This window comes from Rattus rattus, chromosome 6 (genome assembly GCF_011064425.1).
Source record: "Rattus rattus isolate New Zealand chromosome 6, Rrattus_CSIRO_v1, whole genome shotgun sequence".
Taxonomy (NCBI): Eukaryota; Metazoa; Chordata; class Mammalia; order Rodentia; family Muridae; genus Rattus; species Rattus rattus.
Genome location: NC_046159.1, coordinates 25,292,943 through 25,313,198, shown reverse-complemented (window position 1 = coordinate 25,313,198; position 20,256 = coordinate 25,292,943). Strand labels below are relative to the sequence as shown.

The 20,256-nt window shown below is 50.5% G+C and overlaps 1 protein-coding gene across 1 annotated transcript in view; it reads right to left on the bottom strand.

The window, feature by feature from the left end:
- Iqsec3 (IQ motif and Sec7 domain ArfGEF 3) overlaps positions 1–20,256 on the bottom strand; it is a 95,424-nt gene that overhangs the window by 48,201 nt on the left and 26,967 nt on the right. Inside the window, exons 2-3 of the mRNA XM_032905750.1 lie at positions 18,985–19,068; positions 4,286–4,556 (exon numbers count right to left, since the gene is read on the bottom strand). Of these exons, the coding sequence (XP_032761641.1) occupies positions 4,286–4,556; positions 18,985–19,068 (355 nt within the window). The remainder of the gene's footprint in view (positions 1–4,285; positions 4,557–18,984; positions 19,069–20,256) is intronic.

Here is a 20,256-nt window from a genome sequence, read left to right as displayed (position 1 = left end):
GGGAGCTCTGCAATCCGGACAGCCGGCCAAGACAGCTTCTTTGGCAATAATGAGCCGTAACAGAGAGCAGGGTGCAAACTCCTTGGAGAGCTGCAGGACTTGGGAATCACATCAGGCCCTGTGTAGTACAGAGGGCATAGCTGCCTTCTTAAAGGGTATGTGGGACATACATGTTTACTCTTTCTGTCTCTCTGTCCCCTAGATTGTAGCCCCAAGCATCATTGCAAGAGGAAGTGAACAGACCAGGGCAAAAGGGATAAAGGCTGTTGGAGTAGAGTAAGAAGCCCTCTTCCTGGGGCAGGATCTTGGGGAAGGGGTCAGTGAGGTGGAGGGAAGCTTGGAGCAGATGTCTTTCACTCGCTCATTCCAGGCTGAGTATTCCCCTGGAATCCAGGGACTATGCTGAGTGCAGGAGAACTGGGGCCGAGAGCAGAGAAGCAGTGTACCACTCTGGGACCACAAGCTATCCATGTAGATTGTACTATGAAGTACAACCTCTGCCCCACCCCCACCCCACTCCCACTTCCACCCCACCCCCACGCCGTGAGTGTTCAAAGGATAACCCACTCAGCTTTGCAAGAACCAGAGAACAGAACGGTCCTTTTCTGCGTGAGTGGGACGACTCCCAGACAGCCACGTAAGCGCCACAGGCACTCTTTACACGTGCTCACCCAGCTTGGAGCCTCTGGACGGACCTAAGTGTAAACTGAGACCACCTGAGACGCACAGTGGAACCAGATTAGGTTCAGCACTTCCAGTGGTAGAAGTAGCCAGTATGAAGAACCAGAGGCCAAGGCCAGCCAGGGGATTCAGGGACTGTGAAAAGGAACAGTAGGGACCCTGGAGTGGGCTCGGGCCTGTGGCAAGGGGGGTTGGTGCAGAGAAGCTTTTGTGCTGCACATAAAGGCAGCCATCAAGGGTTTCAAGCAGAGAGCAGCGTGATCACAAGTGCACTTTGCAGAGATGACTCAGCCGGGCTGTGGAGGCCAGGGAGGAGAGGCACAGCTGAAGCTGGGGCTGGCAGGAGGTGACCCAGGGCTGCAGGCGAGAGGCCCAGCCTTAAGTGGGGTGGGGGAAAGGGTGGGATTTGCAGAGAAGTTAGAGGCGATCTCAGTAAGGGCTAAGGATGGAGACGATCTGGGGTAACAAGGAGTCAGAGAAATGTTTCTAGGGCTTGACTGGCTGACAGGGAAACCTGGGTTGGGAAGACCTGGGAGGTTATGGTTACCCACAACCCCAAGCCTGAGAACTGCTGGATTCCCATGTGATTGTGGGGAACAGCAGGGTCAGAATACTAATCCCTCTCTCTCAAAGAATTATAAGCAGTTAGGACCCGGCTTGGGCTTCAGGCCAATCCCCATCTCTCTTTGTTACAACGTCATTCTTTCTCCTTTTCAATCTCAGAACATCTTTGTATTTTTTTTCCTGATATCGCTGATATTTTCATACATTTTTTAAAAATTAACTTTTAGGTTGACCTAAAAGCGATATTTATTATGGCATTTCATGCTTTGTTTTCCTTCTATAATGACTAGGGTTTTGTTAATTGTAAGAGGTCCCTCCCCATGGTTTAATTTCACCTCCCTGTGGTGCTGGGTATAAAGCCCAGGGCCCCATAAGCTTCAAGAATGTTCTACCACAGAACATCTTTTTATACCGGATGCTGAGCTGGCACTTGGGGGTAATGCTGAGAGGCCAGACAAGCTTCCGGAGAGGTGAGGAAACACCTCCGACAAGCTGGAAATTGGGAGGCCAAGGGCAGGAGCATTGGGAAGAGGAGGAATTTCAAAGACAGAGGAGGCAAAGGGGGCAGCACACAAAGCCTCAGGCACATTTGAGATAGCTGAGGCCCAGAGAAGGCAAACACCTTGATCAAGGCCACACAGCTCTTTAGCAGAGAATGGGGGGATTCCGTCTACTGTAACTGTGGGCCATGCTTCAACTGGCTTGTTCCGGCCTCCTCAATGCACCTTTGCCCACCTCTCCTCCTACCTGCCCTACCTATGGTTGGTCTAGAAAGATACAAAATTCAGGGGAGGCCAGCTGTTTCTCGGGATGGATTCACGTGAAATACTGACTCCGTCCCAGTGGCCCGAAATGTAACCAATCCCATCCATTAGAATCAGGCTCACCACTAACAAGCCACCAGTCACATTCGAACCTGCCACAATTCCCCATCTCCCAGCATGTCAGCCAGCACTTCACCTGACTTCTGCTCAAGCCAGGCCTTCTTGGGTTTGGTTGATGGGACTCTAAGTGTGAATGCGATCCCTGCGGGGCTGGGGAAGACGCCTGACGTTTCTCCTTGATGCCTGAATCCTGGTTGCTTCATGTATCGTAGTTACTAAAAACAATCCCCACTCCTACCAGTACTTACTACACCCGAGACACTTTGCTGGATGCTGGGGGTGGGTGAAGGGAGGGCACAAAAGATGGCTCCTGTCCCAGAGGGGCAGAGAGAATGATGGAGTGTGTCCACAGCTTGCCCATGCCCCAGGCCACATTGTCCTGATCCTCACAGCGCTTCATCCATCGAGAGAGAGAGAGAGAGAGAGAGAGAGAGAGAGAGAGAGGGAGAGAAAGAGAGAGAGCGCCCAGGACCTCACAGGCCAGGCATTTGTATCTAATCCCTAGGCTAAAACGCTCTCCACCCTCACTGTTCATACGTCAGCACCACTGTATGTTCCTGGAAGGATAGAAAAACGCATCTCCTTGCTTTTTCATACCTCAGCCATTCCATACTCCAACCTTGTCTTCCAGTCTATGGTTTCCTCGTGTGACCATAACCTAGTCTGTTTTCCTTCTCCAGGACTTTCAGAGTACTCATTTTGCATCCAGAAAGCAGAGGAACCAAAGGAGGATGGGGTCTAGGACTGCTGGCTGGCCAACCCACTGTCCTGCAGCCCTAAGGGCCTAAGTTCCTCAGAAGGCGCCGTGAGTGTTGTGTGCTTCAACCTCACTGACAGCGGAAGTCTGTGAGCTCACACTCAACCAAAGCCCTGTGCTCCTGCTCCAAGGAGCTTGCTCTCACCTCACACAGAAGAGCGACGCTTTGGGCATTGCAAGACTACAAGCAGAAATTTAGAATTCTTCCTACTTTTTCTGACTTATTTTTATTTGAAGCATCTTTCCCTTCATTAAATAAGGAAACAAATCCTGGGTTCAGTTATTAATGCTCTTTCCACTGTTCTTCAGCCTTGCCTTGTCGGAATGCTCGATAACTATAACTTTCATATTTTTATCCAGCGCCTTCTCAAAATGGGGGACCAGGCAGAACCATGGATAGTGGTCACATTCCCTGAATGCTGACCGGATGGAAAATGCTCATGGTTTGGGATTTTGTTTCTGTTTCACAAGTTTCTACTTTTGAAAAACCCACCTGTCTGTGTTGTCATCTAATCCATACAATCCTGTCTTGTCACATAGATAACAAGCGGGATTTTGCCAAAATGCTTTAGTAAAAGTCAGGCTCATTGCCCACTGCTGGTCCCTACCCAGGATGATAGCTTGCATCAACGTCCCCCCATAGGAATGAAGACAGTTTGGCTTTACTCAGTCTTCCTGGCTTACAGAGATTTGCCTTGTTCTCTGGCCAACACTGTGTTCTTCAGGGCCGACACATTACAAGCTGGCCGGGCCATTGGCAGTAACTGACAGCCTAGTTCCCAATCTCGCTGGTGAGAAAAGCATCAGCCAGAGTGGTTCCAGGGCATCCCTGAAGGAACCATGAGGACTGGATCCCGTATCTACCGCTCCAAGTTCAAATCTGTTTCCCGATAGACTCCAACAGTTGCATGGCCCTCCAAGCCTGTGTCCCTCTCCCAGGAGGGAGGTTCTGAATGCCTGCAACTGGATCGGCCTCGGAAATCCTGTCAACCTATACGCAGCCACGGACTTTGCACCTTCTTTGGCTAGTGTATGCCTTAGAATTGGGCTTTCCCCTGGAAGGCCTGGAACTAAAGCTATGTCTTCTGGGTAAAGCAGAAGTGAGGACTCCTCTGATGACAGCCACGTGTTTAGAGGCTTGCATCTTGTAAGGGGCAGAGACCCTGGATATACTAGCTACGAGCTTTGTGGTGCAGGATGCGAACCTTGCCCCATAAAGGACAGGATGGGAGCTAAGCATGGCCTCCTGAGGAACTGGTCTCTAGGGAAGGGCAGTTAGGTAGCTCAGCTGGGGAGAAACAGAGCAAGTGTACCTGCGGGTCCCTGGCACCCTGGACAGTCCCCAAAAGACAGGGCCCTTCAACCACCCTCCCCACCCCCCCTGGGAGGCCCTGGGTACCTGTTTATTCTTTAGGTCAAGGGAGAGTTCGTACTCGGAGGCAGCAGGAGTGTGGGAGCAGAGCGCCGTCGCCAGGGCAGGCTGCTGCTGGCCAGGGGAGGCCGCGCGGAGGGGGCCAGCCCGTGGGGAGCCCACCGCCCCTGGCCGCTCCTCCTCCTGCTGTAGCTCCGGGGCTTGAGCCTTCGGGGCATGGGCACTGGGTCTGCCGGCTGCCACCGCTGCCACCACGGAGTCCTCCATGCCCCCACCGGCCTGGGCACAGGAGCCATCACTGTGAACAGAAGGCAACGGTGCTCGGTTGGGGGAGAGGGGGATGGTGCATGTGGCCTGACCTGCCTGGTGCTAGTCCGTTCCAATGGGAGGGGCTAATGGGATATCTGCTGCCGCTCCTCTAGGGAAGGGCTCCAATGGCTGGAAAGAGCCGCAGGCAAGGGTAAACCTGAGCTTGGGAGGGTTCTCCTGGTAGAGAGAGCACCTGCGGCTAGGAGTCAGAACAGGAGCAGAATGGTGAAGAGTGAAGGGGCCCACATCTGGGATCTTCGTCTTAGCATCTCGGCTACCCTGGCAGGTAACTTAATGACCCAGCCCCTGTTCGAAGTCTGGAAACGACCATGTTAACTGTGCAGGCTTCATGGGAAGTGGAAAGGTGTAGTTACTGCACATCTTCAAACGGCCTGGCTTGTGAACACAGCGCTAACCACTGCGGTAGTCACTGGACTGGCTTCATGGCCATCACTTGGAAGGTTTACTGGGGACTTGCTATATCTTTAGGCGGCTTTTAGGGAGTGATATTAGAGGCCAGGCTTGGGGCTGGGCCTATAGAGAGGAAGCAGTTTGCTCTGCTGGGTTTAGAGAGGCCTCTGTTCTTGCTCTGCTGGGCTTAGAGAGGCCTCTGTTCTTTGCTGGCTCCTCTTTCCTCCCATGGAACCCTCAGCTGGGTGAGCTATGACTGCCTTCCTCTCGCCTACCCTAAGAAGATACAGAGTCAATAATTTGGGCTTCTTCTTTCTCCACTAGCCTCCAAGCTGTGCCCTACTTCAAGGCCCTTCTTTAAGAGGCTCCTTGGGATGACCGTAGCAATCCTGCTCTGTCTTAGAACACGAGCGCTGTCCTCAGAGAGTCGTCAGATACTGCACAGTAGAGAACAGTGGTGTAGTTAACAGGCAGCTCCAGTCCCTGACTGTGTGGCACTGGTCACGTTGCTTTGCCTCTGAGGCTGGGGTTCCTTATCTGCGTAACCAGGGTTAATACTGACTTTAGTGAGTTACAGTAAGGAACACAGGAGTCTGTGGACATAAGGTCAATTCTGACCTCAGCGAGTTACAGTGAGGATCACGGGGGTCTAATATATAAGAGAGTTAGCACGGGCTCCATGCTGAGCGAACTCTTCTTTCTACACGGGCCCTTCCTAGAGGCCAAGACCTGGACCTATTTGATTCTTATTTCCCCGCTGAGAGCTGAGCGGATGATAAATGCACACAGTTACTGATGTATGACATGAAGCAAACCGAGGGTCTGGAGAATGTCTACAGCAGACAGCAATAGAAGGTCAGGTTTGGAGGAGACCTTAGGGTCATTCAACTGTGATGGAGGAGGAGCAGGCGGTCAGTGAGGGAGGTGGTGCTGGCACTGGAGAGCTGGGAAACCTCAGGAGTTAGTTCTTCCAAGACTGCTCCCTCCCTCAAAGGTGCGCTAAACTGTGCTAGAAGGCCCTTTCCCATGCTTTCCCTGACCTTAGGGAACAGAGAATGTCCTAACCCCCAGAGTTGGGATGAACAACCCTCTCGTCCCCATCTCTACCAGCTGTCCCAGCCCTTCTTACTCGCCACAGATGAAGAACTCATGGGCGTGCCTCAGCCACAAGGAGCATCACTTCACAACAGAGCACTCCAGTCTACCACTTCCTGTGTGGCCACTGGACAAGCCCCATGGTGCGATGTGGCAACCTAGACATCTTCCGTGTTTTCTCACTATAGTCACCAGGATGTTCTTTTTGCCATCCCACTTCAACTCCTCTTGCTATAGCATATATCTCTTCTTCCTCCTAAGTGCTTGGAAATGGCCCTCACCCACAAATAGGTCCCCTTGCCTCCAGGGCTAGGCAGAAGCACAGTCTCACCCTTCTTTTCTCCAGCCTGTCCTTGCCTCTTGGTCCTGACACCCACAGCTACTTGATCCTCTGGAAACTGGGCACTGCTCAGGGCACACAGAGGTTTGTTTTCTTTGGTTGTTGACATGTGCCTGTCAAGAGGCTTCATGGAGCTGTCGTCCTTTGACGGCCATGTTCTGCTCATGACACTGTAGGTTGGTGGATAAATCTTGGCTTTGCCTTCCTTCCCTGGGCTCACCTATAAGCAACATGATGGGAAGTGGCCATGAGCCCCCTGAACTGCTCTCTGCAGTGTGGTCAAGATTAGATAGCGGAGAGAGATAATCATGGCTTCACTATTAGGAAGCATGAATTAAAATTCTGCTCTGCTCTACCTTCTTCGCAACTTTATCTGTTCATCTACAGAATGGATAAGTACCTTGCAAGGCTTTGCCATAGAAACAGATAAGGCATATACCTAGTGCCTAGCTCACACTTGGGCCTTAAAAAAATAGAAGGGGATGGTTTATTTCTGAACCAGAATTACACAGCTTGAAGTATTTTGAACTAGAAGGCATCTTCCCACCTTTGGTCTTCTGTTAGCCTCCACAAAACTGAATGACAAGGTTCTCTATGTAACATATGGCCTTTGCCAGCCCTCCAGATAGACTGGCTTCCTTGATGCTTACCTATTCTGTGCACAGAAAAGAGGTCCTGGTTCTGAGTGTTATCACTTGTGGGGTTGTTGGCTGCTCTCTGCTTACTGCCTCCATGCAGACTCCTTGGTGGTGCCTACCACCATGTGACCTTCCCTGGAGAGGTATTGTCTAGAGTCCATTGTTTAAACCTATGAATCGGACCCTTGACCATGGAGCAGAAGAGTTCTCCATGCTCATAAGTTTTATTTTGTTGAGTCTAAGCACCAACAGAATGGGCCTATGCCCTGTTTAGATGGGTATTTGAAGAAATGTTGGGATTTCATTTTGGAGCCATTCTTGTTAAACTATCGCAGATGGAGGACTGCCTACTCCAACCTAGATGTCTTAAGTGCACATTGCCTTGTATTTGAACCCATAGCAATGATTCTTCCAGGACATAGGCTGTGTCTCTGAAGCTCCTTAATGGGTCAAGTTCTAGGCAGCCTAGCCTTAACATGAGTTCTGTTAATGGAGTCATTCACTCATTCTGCAGATAAAATAGCTTCCTTACAGTTTTGCCTCTGAGAGTGTAGAGGGTATCTAGGTGATCTCAACTCCCTTGGCCCCAGGGACGATGCACTTACCCTGGACACTGCTAGCGTGTGAGCAGAACTGTTCCTTGGTCCTGGGCATTCACTTGAAAAGGTCAAAAAGTAAAATGTGGGTGGCACTGAAAGTAAGGGCTCTGAAGAGGCTTAGATTCTGCCCATGTGACTTTAGGCCCATATGTCTACAAGGGCCCAGGCACCACTAAAGGCTCGCCCCTACTTGAGAGTACAGTAATTTGCATATGGGAAGTGAAGGTCTTCGGGAGACTGAGGAACAGTGCGTTGCTCAGAGGACCATCACATGGGACCAGCAGCAGATGACCCACATGTCAGAACTAAACATCACATATGAAGAAGGTCACTTAGATGGGAATTGACCTGTGGTTTGAGGGTCACTAGACGCCTGTTGTGCATGCCCCATCCTGGCCTATGTCAGCATAGATAAGTCTTTCCTTGAACCCAAAGAAACTTGGGTTTGTAACTTCTCCATTCTGCCCACTGTGTCCACTGTCAGAGTCACCTTCTTGAAATGGAATCCTCTGCCTGGAATCCCTTCCCCCTCTGGGGGAAGATGTCCATTACAATTAGCCCTCTGAATGACCTCTCCACTCCTCCACTCCGTCACCAAGTCTGCCAAGCCCTCTCAGATCACCGTGCATCTCACAGGATCCCTTGCTTCCTGTACAACCTTTCTACACACTCTGTTCTCCTTGTGAACTCTTTCAGGACTCATTTAGTGCCTGTGGGAGGAGCTGATCCTCCTTCTACGTCCTCCTTCTTACCTTGGACGGGTAAGTTTTGACACTTGATTCTCTTTCAGTAGTGACATTCTAATTATTTATCAGTGTACCTCTATTCTCCTTTAGACTTCCACACGCGCCCCCGCCTTTAAATCGCAGGTACTTATTACATGGGGATGGCTCATAAGATGTGTATAATAAATGTTAATGGATGGGTGAATGGACAGGTGGGTAGATATATGTTGCTTAATCTTTACTATTTTCCCAAGGGAAGAAACACTGGCGTATGCTTCAGTATATGCTATAGGATTGGTTTCTTGCCCATATACTGAGAGTGCTGTGAGAGATTCTCTTTGGCTATGGGTACTATCATCCCTACCACAAACTACATCAGCAATAGAGAGCTATCTGTCCCCAAGTCATCCTCCTCAGGAAGGCCCACATGACCAACTAAAACAGAGTTATTGAAAGTCCATTGAGACCCACTGGGACTCCCTCTCCACCCAATGCTTATAACATTGTCTAAGACTGGTGGACGTCCTGCACTTACTTGGACTTTGCTTCTGCTCTGTCCCTCATGTCCCTATGGAGGTCGCCCAATTGCAGTGCAAGTAAAAAGTCGACACATGGAGGTCACAGTGTGCTGCCTGAACTCATAGTGGAGGCCCAGCTTGCTGCTTCTCCGCTTTTCTGGATGACTAGGATTATCTTTGCCTTTTGATCTCAGACCTATAGATCATTTCCAAGACCCAAGTGCCTTAGCTAAAATCTCTGGGAAATGCCTACAGCCTCACATCCAGCATGTTGCGCTGTACGTACCCAAGTAAGAACACTTGTTCGGAACAATGGGGACTGGGCAGTGGTCATGGGGAAGTTTCTGTGCCAAGGGTCACAGGTAAACCGTGTCTATAAAGCTCTCTCAGGGAGCTGACTCCCCTTTTGGGACTGTCCCCTTTTGGCTCCTTAGGGGTCTCTAGTAGATCCTACTTTGCAGTTTCAGGAGCTGGAGGAGACAGGGGTTACTTGAAAACAGGAGAGGGATGGGGGCTTTGTTTGGAGAGGAGACCACCTTTCCCAAGCAGAGGCTAGCTTGCCTGGCAGCGCTGTACACTGAGGTCAGGTGATGAGGAAACATGCAGACCCCAGGGCTCGGTGGCCTCTGCAAGGGCCAGATGTGCATATTTTTGTACCACTGCAGTAGCTATAACAATAATTACCAGGGACCTTGCTGAAAGGGTTTTGAAAGCTGAAGGACTCCCCTCTCATGTCGAGGCTCCTCCTGAGGGCCTGGACACCCACACTAGATCACTCCCGACTCTGCCACTCATTCTCAAAGCTCTTCTGGGACAAAGAAACAAAGCATTTTCTAGACAAAAGCTAACAACACACTTCACATCCCCTCAAGATTTTTCATCCTTTACTAAAACACATTTCTTTCTTCCCCTTTCTTTGAATCAATGGAGTGGTTTTAGATGGTAGGAAGGAGCGTAGGAAGCCAAGTGTCTTTTCAGGCCCCAGATGGGACCAGGGAAGGGCTGAGATTAGAGAAGGCCAGTGTTAGTGACAGACAAGAACCAAGTTGGGGAGAAGGCTGAAAAATCCTACACAAAGTGGGCAGAACAATGTGGGACTGATCGCTCCTCCTTCTGTGCTCTCTGGCACTGGGGCACCTCCCTTAGTGGACTCTGCTTCCTCACTGTGTGGCAGTATTTTAGACAAGACATCTCAATATCTGGAAGGGAAGAGAAGCTGGCTTTCCAGTTTCTGAGCCTTGTGCACCACCGGAAGCCATACTCTTCCTGCCCCGCTCTTTCTCACAACCCTCAGCCCACCCCAGATTCCTATGCAGAAGCCTCCCATGTCTTCCTGAGAGCATTTAACATAAGCTTCCCTGGTCCACAGCTCCTTGACCACCTTGATCCAATCTGGAAGCTAGGTTTGGGACATAGCTCCTTTGCAGTGAAAGCCTTGTTCCACCAGCTCCCTAGAGCCCTAGTAGAGATGTTCTTTGGTTTTTCTGTTGGCCTCATGGAAGCTTTGGCCTATTGGCTGCCTAACAAGGGGCTGCTGAGTTTTGTTTTGTCCCCAGGGCTTCCTGTTAAAGTGAGAGTAGCTTCGTGTTTGAGCGCCATCCCTCACTCTATCTTGCCGAGGTCACAGAGGTGGTCATAGATGGCTGGCCTTGGTGGAGATCTGGCAGCTCCTGCTGTATCCATGCAACAAGAGCCATCAGCCATCTGCCAGCTCCCAGGACACTCCAGGCAACTTGTCTCAACATCTCCTATGGACAATGTCTCTCTTAGACCTCAACCCCAACCTAATTGCCTTGTATATGAAATCTTCATGTTGCCAAGCTTGTCATGTTCCCACAAGCATGATGAAGTTCTGGTATTAAAATTGAGTTCTGAGACCCTTCTCTGCCCTTTGCCACTACACAACACAGTTTCAGGAGCTCGTATTTCTCGAATCCTGTTAGACAGCCGAGGAGCACGGCGAACCACTGGAATTGTCTTGCTTCATTTGCTAGCCAGTCCTCCAGGAAGCTCCTGTCTTCTGACACCTTTGCCTCCCTCAGCCGTATGAGGAGCCTCCAGAACTTTCCCTGAACATACACACACCCTAATGGAATGGCACAGCTGGTCCAGGCAGCACTTAGGATTTCCAGCCACACATGCCCTGTGCGTGATCCCAGCATTTTGAGGCTGAAGATTCAATTGTCCATCCACAAGGAACCCTCCCTCCTAGGGCTTGTTAGAGTGACTGCCCAAACCTTGCGCATGTGACTTATCCGTGAGACAGGGCGGGGTTGCGTCTTCCCTCCTGTAGCATCCCATCCTTGTGCTTTCCTCCTGCTCCAACCCTGGCCACCCACCTTGCTTCTTCGTCTTTGTCCCTGAGCTAGCTCTAAGGAAGGAAACTGTTCACAGGCTCTGTGCAATCATATGCTACAGGAAGATCTTTCCTCACAGGGAGACATGGAGTAGGGACTTGTGGTCCATGAGCCTGGTACCAGACTCATGGTTTGAGGTCTCAGCCCTCGGCCGGTGGTACTGTTTTGGGAGCCGTGGTGGTCTGTTAATCTCCCTTGTCAATGGAGTGATATCTAAAGTCACCTGGGAGATGGGACTTCTGGGCAGGACTGTTGGAAATGATTTTGTTAGAGCAACTGAGGTGGGAAGGTCCGCTCACTGCTCTCTGGACTGGAGTTCAAGACTGTATGAAATGGGGAAAGTGAGCTGAACACACACTTGGCTTCTCTGCTCCTCAACTGTGGCTGCAACATGGCTGCCGCCTCAAACTTCCTGCTGCTGTGATTTGCCTGCTTTGACAGAGCTTAACCTCAAATTAGGAGCCTAACTTCTTCCTTGAGTTGCTCTTGTCAGGGTACTTTGTCAGAAGAGCAGTCAAAGTAACCAAGGTGGGAGGTTTTGGATCCTGGGAGAGCCAGGATCCAGCCTGAAGAAGAGAATCACTAGGAGCAGGGTTTTGGAGGTTATACCCAGCCCCTGCTTCCTGCTTCTTTCTCTGTTTCCTCACCCTCCATAATTTGCACAACCCCTACCACAAGCTCTCACTGCCGTGAAGTTGTTCAGTTGACCTCCATCATGGACTGAAACCTTTGGAAGCCTGAAGCGTTTCTATCGGGTACTGTGGTCCTTATGAAAGGTAACCACTGCAGGACTGGGTATGGCAGCATCACCAGTAGAGTGAATGTTGCTTCAGTCTCAGTAACTGTGGGGCAAGACTCCTTACTGCATTCCTGGTGCCCCTCTCAGCTTCCCTCCCACGAGGCTGTTCTAGAGTCCTGCCTGGTTTTCCTTGCTCCGATAGAAAACAAGGTATGATAGCCAACTGGCTCCACTATTTCCCGCAGTCCTAGTTGAGAGGAATGCCAGCCTGCCACAGTATGAGATGAGGGGCACTGTCCAGAGCCTCTCCACTGCATATTGACTTTGGGAGGAAGCCTCGGAGAGCCCAGCTTGCTCAGCAGCTTGGGGGCAGGACTGAGCCATAAACCCTTCACTCTTGAGATTAAATTCATTTCTCCTCTCCAAGGAGCAGACAGGCAAGCTCTGCGCTAGCAAGGAGACTTTTCTGATACAATGCTTGTCTCTCTCTATTATCACGGCCTCCACAGTGACATCCCAGGTCTGCTATAACCTCTCCATCTCCTGCCCGATGTCTAGAAAATCCCCCCAAATCTGTTGCTCTGGTTGCGTGGCATTCAACGGAGACAATCCCTTTATGACTGCTGCCTTAAGTAAGACCGTCCACTCGGAGTCTGTCTTGAATGTCAGGCTCTTTTCAGCCACTGCTGTATTTGTCCCAGGTGAGAACAGACCTCTTTGGATGAGGGTCCCTCCTGGTGAGCCCACCATTTCCATGCTAAACAAAAAGGACCTCTCTGAGGGGTCTAGCACAGTTACTGTTGGAATTTAGACCGTGTTTCGGTTGCTAATTTGTGGGACTACTAAGAAGCAGAGGGACACTTAGGAATGAGGTCTGGTGGGAAGACGTCAGGGCACTCTTTAGAGGGATAGTGATACCCCAACCCTTTCTCTTCTTCTCTGTTCTCTTTCTTCCCTGTGAACCCCTCTCCTTCCATCTCACTCCTTCCTGGCTGCCATGAAATAGAAACTTCCACCATCACGTGTTCCCTCCACAATATGTGGTATTCCCGGGGGCCCTGAAACAATGGAAGCACAAGACCATTGACTGTAGCCCTTGAAACTGAGAGCCAAAATATTCCTTAATATGTTAAGTTGTCTTCTGCTGGTCCCCCTAGCTATTGATTTAAACACTTCTCAAAATCTTGCTCCCCAACCCCTTGAGTGTATCTGTGTGTGTGTGTGTGTGTGTGTGTGTGTGTGTGTGTGCATGTGTGTGCATGAGTGTGCAAGAGCAGAAGTGAAGGTTTTAAGTGTTCTATGTAAGTACTCTATCATCAAGCTTTCAAGAAGCTAGCAGCCACTGAGTTCTTAGGACATGTCAGGCACCTTCCCAACTCATCATCATATTTAATGCCCCACAAACATCGCAAAGGCGAGAGCTATTGCTTGTCCCTGCCTCACATTGGTGAAGGTGAGACCCATTAAGTCACTTCACCAAGGTTAAGTTTGTAGGCACCGTGCCTAGATTTGAGCTTGAATTTGAATTGCTCTGGTCGTCACTGTCACCTGCTCCACATTGGACTGTCATGAAGTCTCCCTGCATCCGTCTTCTACAGACAAGCACTTCACTACTCCCTTGCCTCTGGAGGGCACCAAAACCCTCTGGGGAGCATCCTTTGACCCCTGGAGAGGAAAGGGGACTCATGTTTTTAGTAATATACAAATAGAATGTTGCTCACTGAGGTGATTTTCCATGATGAACTAGACATTGTGGAAATGATAAATTATTTTTATGGCTGGATGATAGGTTAGATGATAAGTAACTAGTAAAAGTGCCTTTCAGAAGGGAAATAATACAAAGCTCGGGAAGGTGTGAGTTAGAAAATCTTCAGGCCTTCGAGGAGAGGATGGTGCTCACGGGAGGCAGAAAAGAACATCGCAAGGATTCACCTTAGACAGTTTCAGTAAATAAAACTAAAACAGCTTCACCAGAAAACTGGGTCATCTGCGCTGATGACGACCGCTGCAGGAACCCCAAGGTACTCCTGGGGTGTGGTTCATTCTGCTCTGGAGCTCTGTGAATGGGCTTTTGATGGGACCGAAAGAGAGAGCCTGACCTGGTGCTCCTCACCCCTCGACATGGCTCCAGACTCGGATGGACACTGTCTGTCTCTAGGCTACTCAGAAGTCCCAGTGAGGAGCAAGGCTAGACTTCCCTGTTCAATCCCCCTTTTCTCTGTCCTGCAGTTTATATTGGGGAGGTTTAAGTTTCCACCTAAGGACTAGTGGGTCAGCTATGCCATGCCAGGGCAGGATACTGCAGGATCCCTGAAGGAGGGCTCCTTTTTTTTTGGTCTTCTCTGACATACATTGCCTCCGTGGTGTGAGGACACTGAGGATCCAGAGCCAGAGGCCTGGCAAGTTAGGGGGCTACCCCAGGTATCTTGAAGGTTATCATGGGAAGATGCCCCAGCAGTGTGGCCTGGATGATCTCTTTGGCTGGTTTAAATCGGTGGGTAAGGTGGGTTTCAGGCAGCCTCTGGGCCTCAGTGACTACAGGAACAGGCATGAGAGAACTGTAATTGTTTAGTAAACACAAGCTGGTCTATTGATCTGCTTCAGGCCCATTACAGCCAGCTAGGTGAAGGCTGGAGGTGGATGAATTAGGGCTTTCCCCAGGCCAGTGCAGGATCTCTGCCTCCCAGAATGATCCCGCCTTGAGGGTACTAAGTAGGTTCAGCATCCTGCGGATCTCTAGGACTTGTTTGTAGGCATCACTGGTCAGCTGGTTACCAGGTAAGGCATGTAAGTCACTACCCAAGGCAGGAATGGTTTTTCCTGGAGGCCCTGGAAAAACTACAATGCTGCATACCAGAGGAGGATGCAGGCTACTCTCCCTCCCTCCCTCCCTCCCTCCCTCCCTCTCTCCCTTCCTTCCTTCCTTCCTTCCTTCCTTCCTTCCTTCCTTCCTTCCTTCCTCCCCCTCTCCCTCTCCCTCTCCCTCTCCGTCTCTCTCCTTCTTCCTCTCCTTCTCCGTCTCTCTCTCCCTCTCCTTCTATGTGGGAAAACATAAAACCCAAGGCATAGAGAAACAGAATAGTAGAAGGCTGTCCACTCAAATATTATCAGTAGTTAAGGCTGTATGATCGGAGAGCATTTCCATTTTTCTTTTTGCATCCACTAGACTTTCAAAAGGAAATATATGTGACCTCAGATCAAATGAAATGGCTACATGGGTTTTCCCTGAGCTCTAGAGGTGGGGAAATAATCTCAGCATTAGCATCCAGGGAAAGTTAGGCCTTGGGGTTGAATCAGGCTCTGCCATATTTCACTGGTCACTGTCCTTTTGCCACGAGTCCTTGTGTGCACTTGGACATCACATCTGTCTTGCAGACATGGGTATGCTGAATGACTGCTTGGAAAAGGGGGTGAGACAACAGGGATGGAGTAGGCACTAAGGGAGAGCTCTCCTCTGGATGCTGGGGCCCCTGGCTTCCCAGCTGTGGGTTCCTCTTCCTCCTGCTGGGTTTCCTCTGCCACATGCCAATCCTGCCACCCACCTCCCATTCCTCTAATGGAAGCCAACTGTCCTCACCTCGGTCCTATTACCACCCACGGAGAGAAGTGGGCTGCAATTCTGAGAGCTGCTGGGAGGCGGCTGGCCAGCTCTTGGGTCATCCATTGTTCTGAATGTCACTGGTAGCTGCAATTACAAGCCTATTCAGCTCCCAGAGCACAGCCCTGGTTTCACAGTGGAGGAAGGGAAGGAGGGGGCCAGCACCAGGTCCCCAGCCAGTGTTGGGAAGAGAGGGAGAAGCTGGCACATGGCTGCCGTTTCCTGCCTGGTCACAGGGATGTGATGTGAGGCAATGATGTGCAGTGAGGCTCCTCTAGCTCCCCAAGCTCCCACTTGAGGGTTCACTTCCCTGGCTAGCAGGCAGAGGCAGTTTGCCTGAGCTGTGTGGGAGTCAGTCTTATTGGTGCCCACTGCAATGCTGCCTCTTCATCCTGCCTCAGCACCCTCTGCCAGTCCACAAGGGCTCCTTTGCACCTGGCTCCCTGGTGCCTGTCCCTGCCTCCCTTTCACAGACAAGCTTTCAGATTTCCTCATTTTCAGCTCCTCCCTCTCCAACAAGCAGCACTCTCTGGCAGGTTCCAGGTCTAGAGAGAGTCATTCCTGACACAGCTGCCAGCTGGGGACCCGGGGAAGCTGTCCTTTCTTTCCTATGACTGGGCTTCTTTGCCTCTTTGGGAGCCAGTGTGGGTCCCTCTAGACCCCTGCGACTTTCTGTCTACAGCGTTGGCCTCACGATAACACAGTGGAACAGACAGGTAAACTCTTGCATCCCCTAAGAGAAGAGCCCAAGGATTAAGAAACAGGTAGGTCTCTAACTCAGCCCCGCAATGAGAGAATTGAGATGCTACAAACATTTGCTGACCTTGACCTCAGCTGGAAAGCAGAGGAAAAAGAGGAGGAACTTCCAGAGTTGGATAAAAGATCTTACTGGCTGGTTTTTTGGAGTCTTTGTCACTCAAAGTCTTCTGTGGAGACCAGTTAAGCTTACCTCCAGAAGTCCTCTGTCTGGAGACTGACAGAGATGGTAGGAAACTGCTCTGGCCATGACAAGGAGTTTACAGGTAGGCCAGAGGCTCTAGCATGCCTGTGCTAGCCTCTTAATCTGGCCTTTGGCCTTGACACAGTCTTCTTGATGAGCATTGGGGAAGTTTAGTCTATTGTCTCTGGAGGTGGAATGCCTGGTCCAAGGAAAGGGACAAAGGGGCCGTGGAAGGCTCAGGAGCAGATGTTGGGATTCTAATGGGAGAAAATTTGTCTAAGTTTGGAGTGTTCCCAGAAACCAAAAGACACATAGTTGTTGAGCAGTTCCTCCCAAAGTATCCAAGAAGCTGACATCAGGCCAATAGATAAAACAGACTAGAAAACTATAAACCAGACAGACAGGACTTTAGCTGAAATCTGGAGACAGGCCACTGAGCCGGGATGTCTGCCTGTCTCTAGCAGAAATGACCCTCTGTCCATGTGGGGGCCTGACAGGCCTCCTGAGAGCCTCCCACCTCTTGTCCTCCTCCTCCAGCACTTCCAGTCTTGAAGCCTATGGCCTGAACCTCTGGTAGAGGCACAGCAAACCTTTGGGAAGTATGAGAAGGGGTTTCCTACCATCCACTCCAAGCCTTGAAAACCTTCACCCTTGCAGGGTACTGCACTCCTTCCTGATACTGCTGGATACAGTGGGTCCAGGGCAGTCATACAGTAGGACACAGAAGACTGTGAGGGTGGCAGAGAAGCAAGGAAAGAGTGTGCCCCACCCAGGCCTAGCATCCCTGCTTACCCTTCCCAAAGGACTCTGATGCTTAGGCAGTACCAGCACAATGTTCGTCGAAGATGGCACTGACTGCTTGGGAACTCCTCTCCTCTCTCCTCCCCTCCTCTCCTCTGTGCCTTCCATTGCTCTTCTTCCTAACTTTCTGATGAGCAGTTTTCACTTTGGTGTTATCCCTGGTCCCTACAAGATGGGAGCACAGAGCTCCTCAAGGGGCCAAGTGAGACGTGTGTGTCTTATACCCCAAACTTGGGAGAGCCCACATGAAATGGAGCACACCTAACCCTTCCATTTTGTCTCTCCTTCTCCATCCTGGCCAGCTCCAGGGAACCCCCACCTCTTCCTAAGCCTTGGATTTAAGAACCTGGACTATGTGTCCCTCTGTTGGGCTCTAGTGTCTACCTCAGAGTCCTATTTTTGCTATTACTCCTCTTAAGGACATCTGAGTAGCAGTGCCTTTTGGTGTATGTGTGTGTGCATATGTGTGTGTGTATGGATGGTGTATATGTGTGCTTTTTTAAAAATATTCCTCATTGTTTTCCAAGGAGTAAAAGGGGACACAATTATAGAGTCATGGAATCTCAAATATGAAAATGGTAAATATTGAGACTTCAAGATCCCAAGTTCAAGCCCATGTGTCGGTATTGACTACATATGACTGGACTGTCTGTGACTCAACTTCCCTTTCCACCCACGCACGGCAGGGAGGATCACCTGCCTGCTCTGCCTCACTGGGCTACTCAGAGATCAGTGACATTGCGTGTAAACACTACTTTCTAGACAGACCCAACCCTCTACTCACTATACAGAAGAGGAATCTGAGGGCCAGGGACGTTAAAGAATTAATGTAATTTCCATATCTGGAGATTCGAGATGGGGCCAGAATACATGTGATGTGAAGCTGGCCGGGATGGAGAAGGAGAGACGGAATGGAAGGGAAACGTGAGAGATTGGCAGAGACTGAGAGGACGGAGATGATAGCAATGTGGGTGAGGAGGAGGAGGGCCGCTAAAAGCACAAAGCAGGGAGGAAGAGACGCACAGAGGGGTGTGTGTGTGTGTGTGTGTGTGTGTGTGTGTGTGTGTGTGGCAACAGGACCACAAGCAAAGGTGACTGAGGCAAGAGGGAGCATGATTAGCCTAGACAGAATGAGGACAGCACAGGGCAGTGACACCAAGCCCGGCCGTGTCTACACTGCCCTTCCTCTCCAGGTTGTCAGCCAGCCCAGTGAGGGTTGAGAAATCCTTACAATTAAAGCCAGTCTCCTTGGCCCCTTTTTGGAAGGAGAAAGATTGGTAGGAAAGCGGAATCTGCCACAGGAAGGCCAGACGGAGTGCATGAGTTGAGCACCATTGAGTCCAGCCTCCTGGTCACAAGGAATACCCGTGTGTGTAAAGTCAAAATCATCTCTCTTGTGTGCCAAATCCATAATTTACACAAGCCGACCAGACGGAAGCAACATGGCTGGGTATAGAGTAATGGAGTATAATGACCTTGAAGAATGGGCATCGCTCACAAAGGGCCAGAGGAAGGAAAGAGGAATGGGAGGGTGGGAAGGCAGAGGAAGGCGAACAGACCACACAAGACTAACAGGAGGCCAAAGCAGCGAGTGTTGGATGCTGGGTTCAGACAGGAAGGAAGGTGGCAGGGAGTGGAGGAAGGTCCAGTTCGCACCTTTGGGAAGCCAGGTCAGAGCAAGCAGGCTTCTGCTCAGTGTCAGCGGCGGGGCAGCAGAATTGGTGTAGCACGGTCTCATTCCTGCAGACAGAGACAGGGAGAAGGTCAGAGTGTAAGGCAGGCTGAGCCCAGCTCTGAAGACCCCTGGGCATCTTCCCCCCTCAGCATCTTTCCCTACCTGAGCCCCGCGCCTGCCACCCCCTGCAACCAAACATTGCCCTGGAAGAGTGTGCACAACACATTGTTCATCCAGGTTTTCCCAGTCATTCCTGGGCCAATGCAAACATGGGCCCTTTAGCATAGTCTCCCTGGTCTCCCGCTCTTAGACTGCCGTGCTTATCTCTGCAGGAGGCTCCCACACGATTCTCTGTTCACAGAGCACTCTTTTATTCTAGCGCTCTACGATTCTGTTCCTTAGAAGTTCTGAAAGGCAGAACAAGGTCTAAACACGAGGACTCGCATCTGTGAACTGCTGTAAAGCCCATGGCACGGAAAGCGTCGGAGCACGCAGACAGTACTCCACAGCGCCTCCTCCTGGAAGTTCGGGGTGTGCTGCATGGTGAGAGGTGTCCGCAAGATGCCTGGTGAAGGTGAGAGAGTGGGTTCTCACTGGGAACTCTGGATGGCCTGCCTCTTTGGGCCTCCGTTTATCTTCTCTATTGAGACAACTTGTACTTTTACTGAGATCAGCAAGTTGAACTGGAGAAGTGGTTCTCAATCCTAGCTGCCTATTAGAGCCACCAGATTTTAAAATATACCAGTGCCTAGGTTCTGTACCTCAGGGACTCTGATCATGTGGTCAGACAGGAGTTCAAATTCCAGGTCCCTTTATAAATTGCAGGCTGCCAAGTTTCCCTCCCTGCTAACACACTGTGATTCTGGTACCTGTTTTGAGCCAACTTGGAGCTAATAAATACACTTGTTGGGTGAAGCTACTTGTCCTGTTGTCAACTCTCCTTTTTTAAGTCTAGACATGACAGTCTATCCAGATGGATCCTGGGTCATGTGAAAGAGGGTTTCAGACCTCCTTTAGGTCCAAAGTACCTTATCTAATCCAACACTTAACTTAAAGCACATTTTGTAGAACAACGAAGTGCAAACAGTTATGTCTCCAGGGAGCAGAAATTTTGTGCCACTTTGCAGACACCCCCCACCAACCCAAATTTGGAATCTGCCACCCAGGTACCTCTTAAGAGTCCCTAAGTTATGAGATCAGAGATCTATGTAGGGTGCAACATTCAGCTACATCCATGGAAGAAAGAAACAATG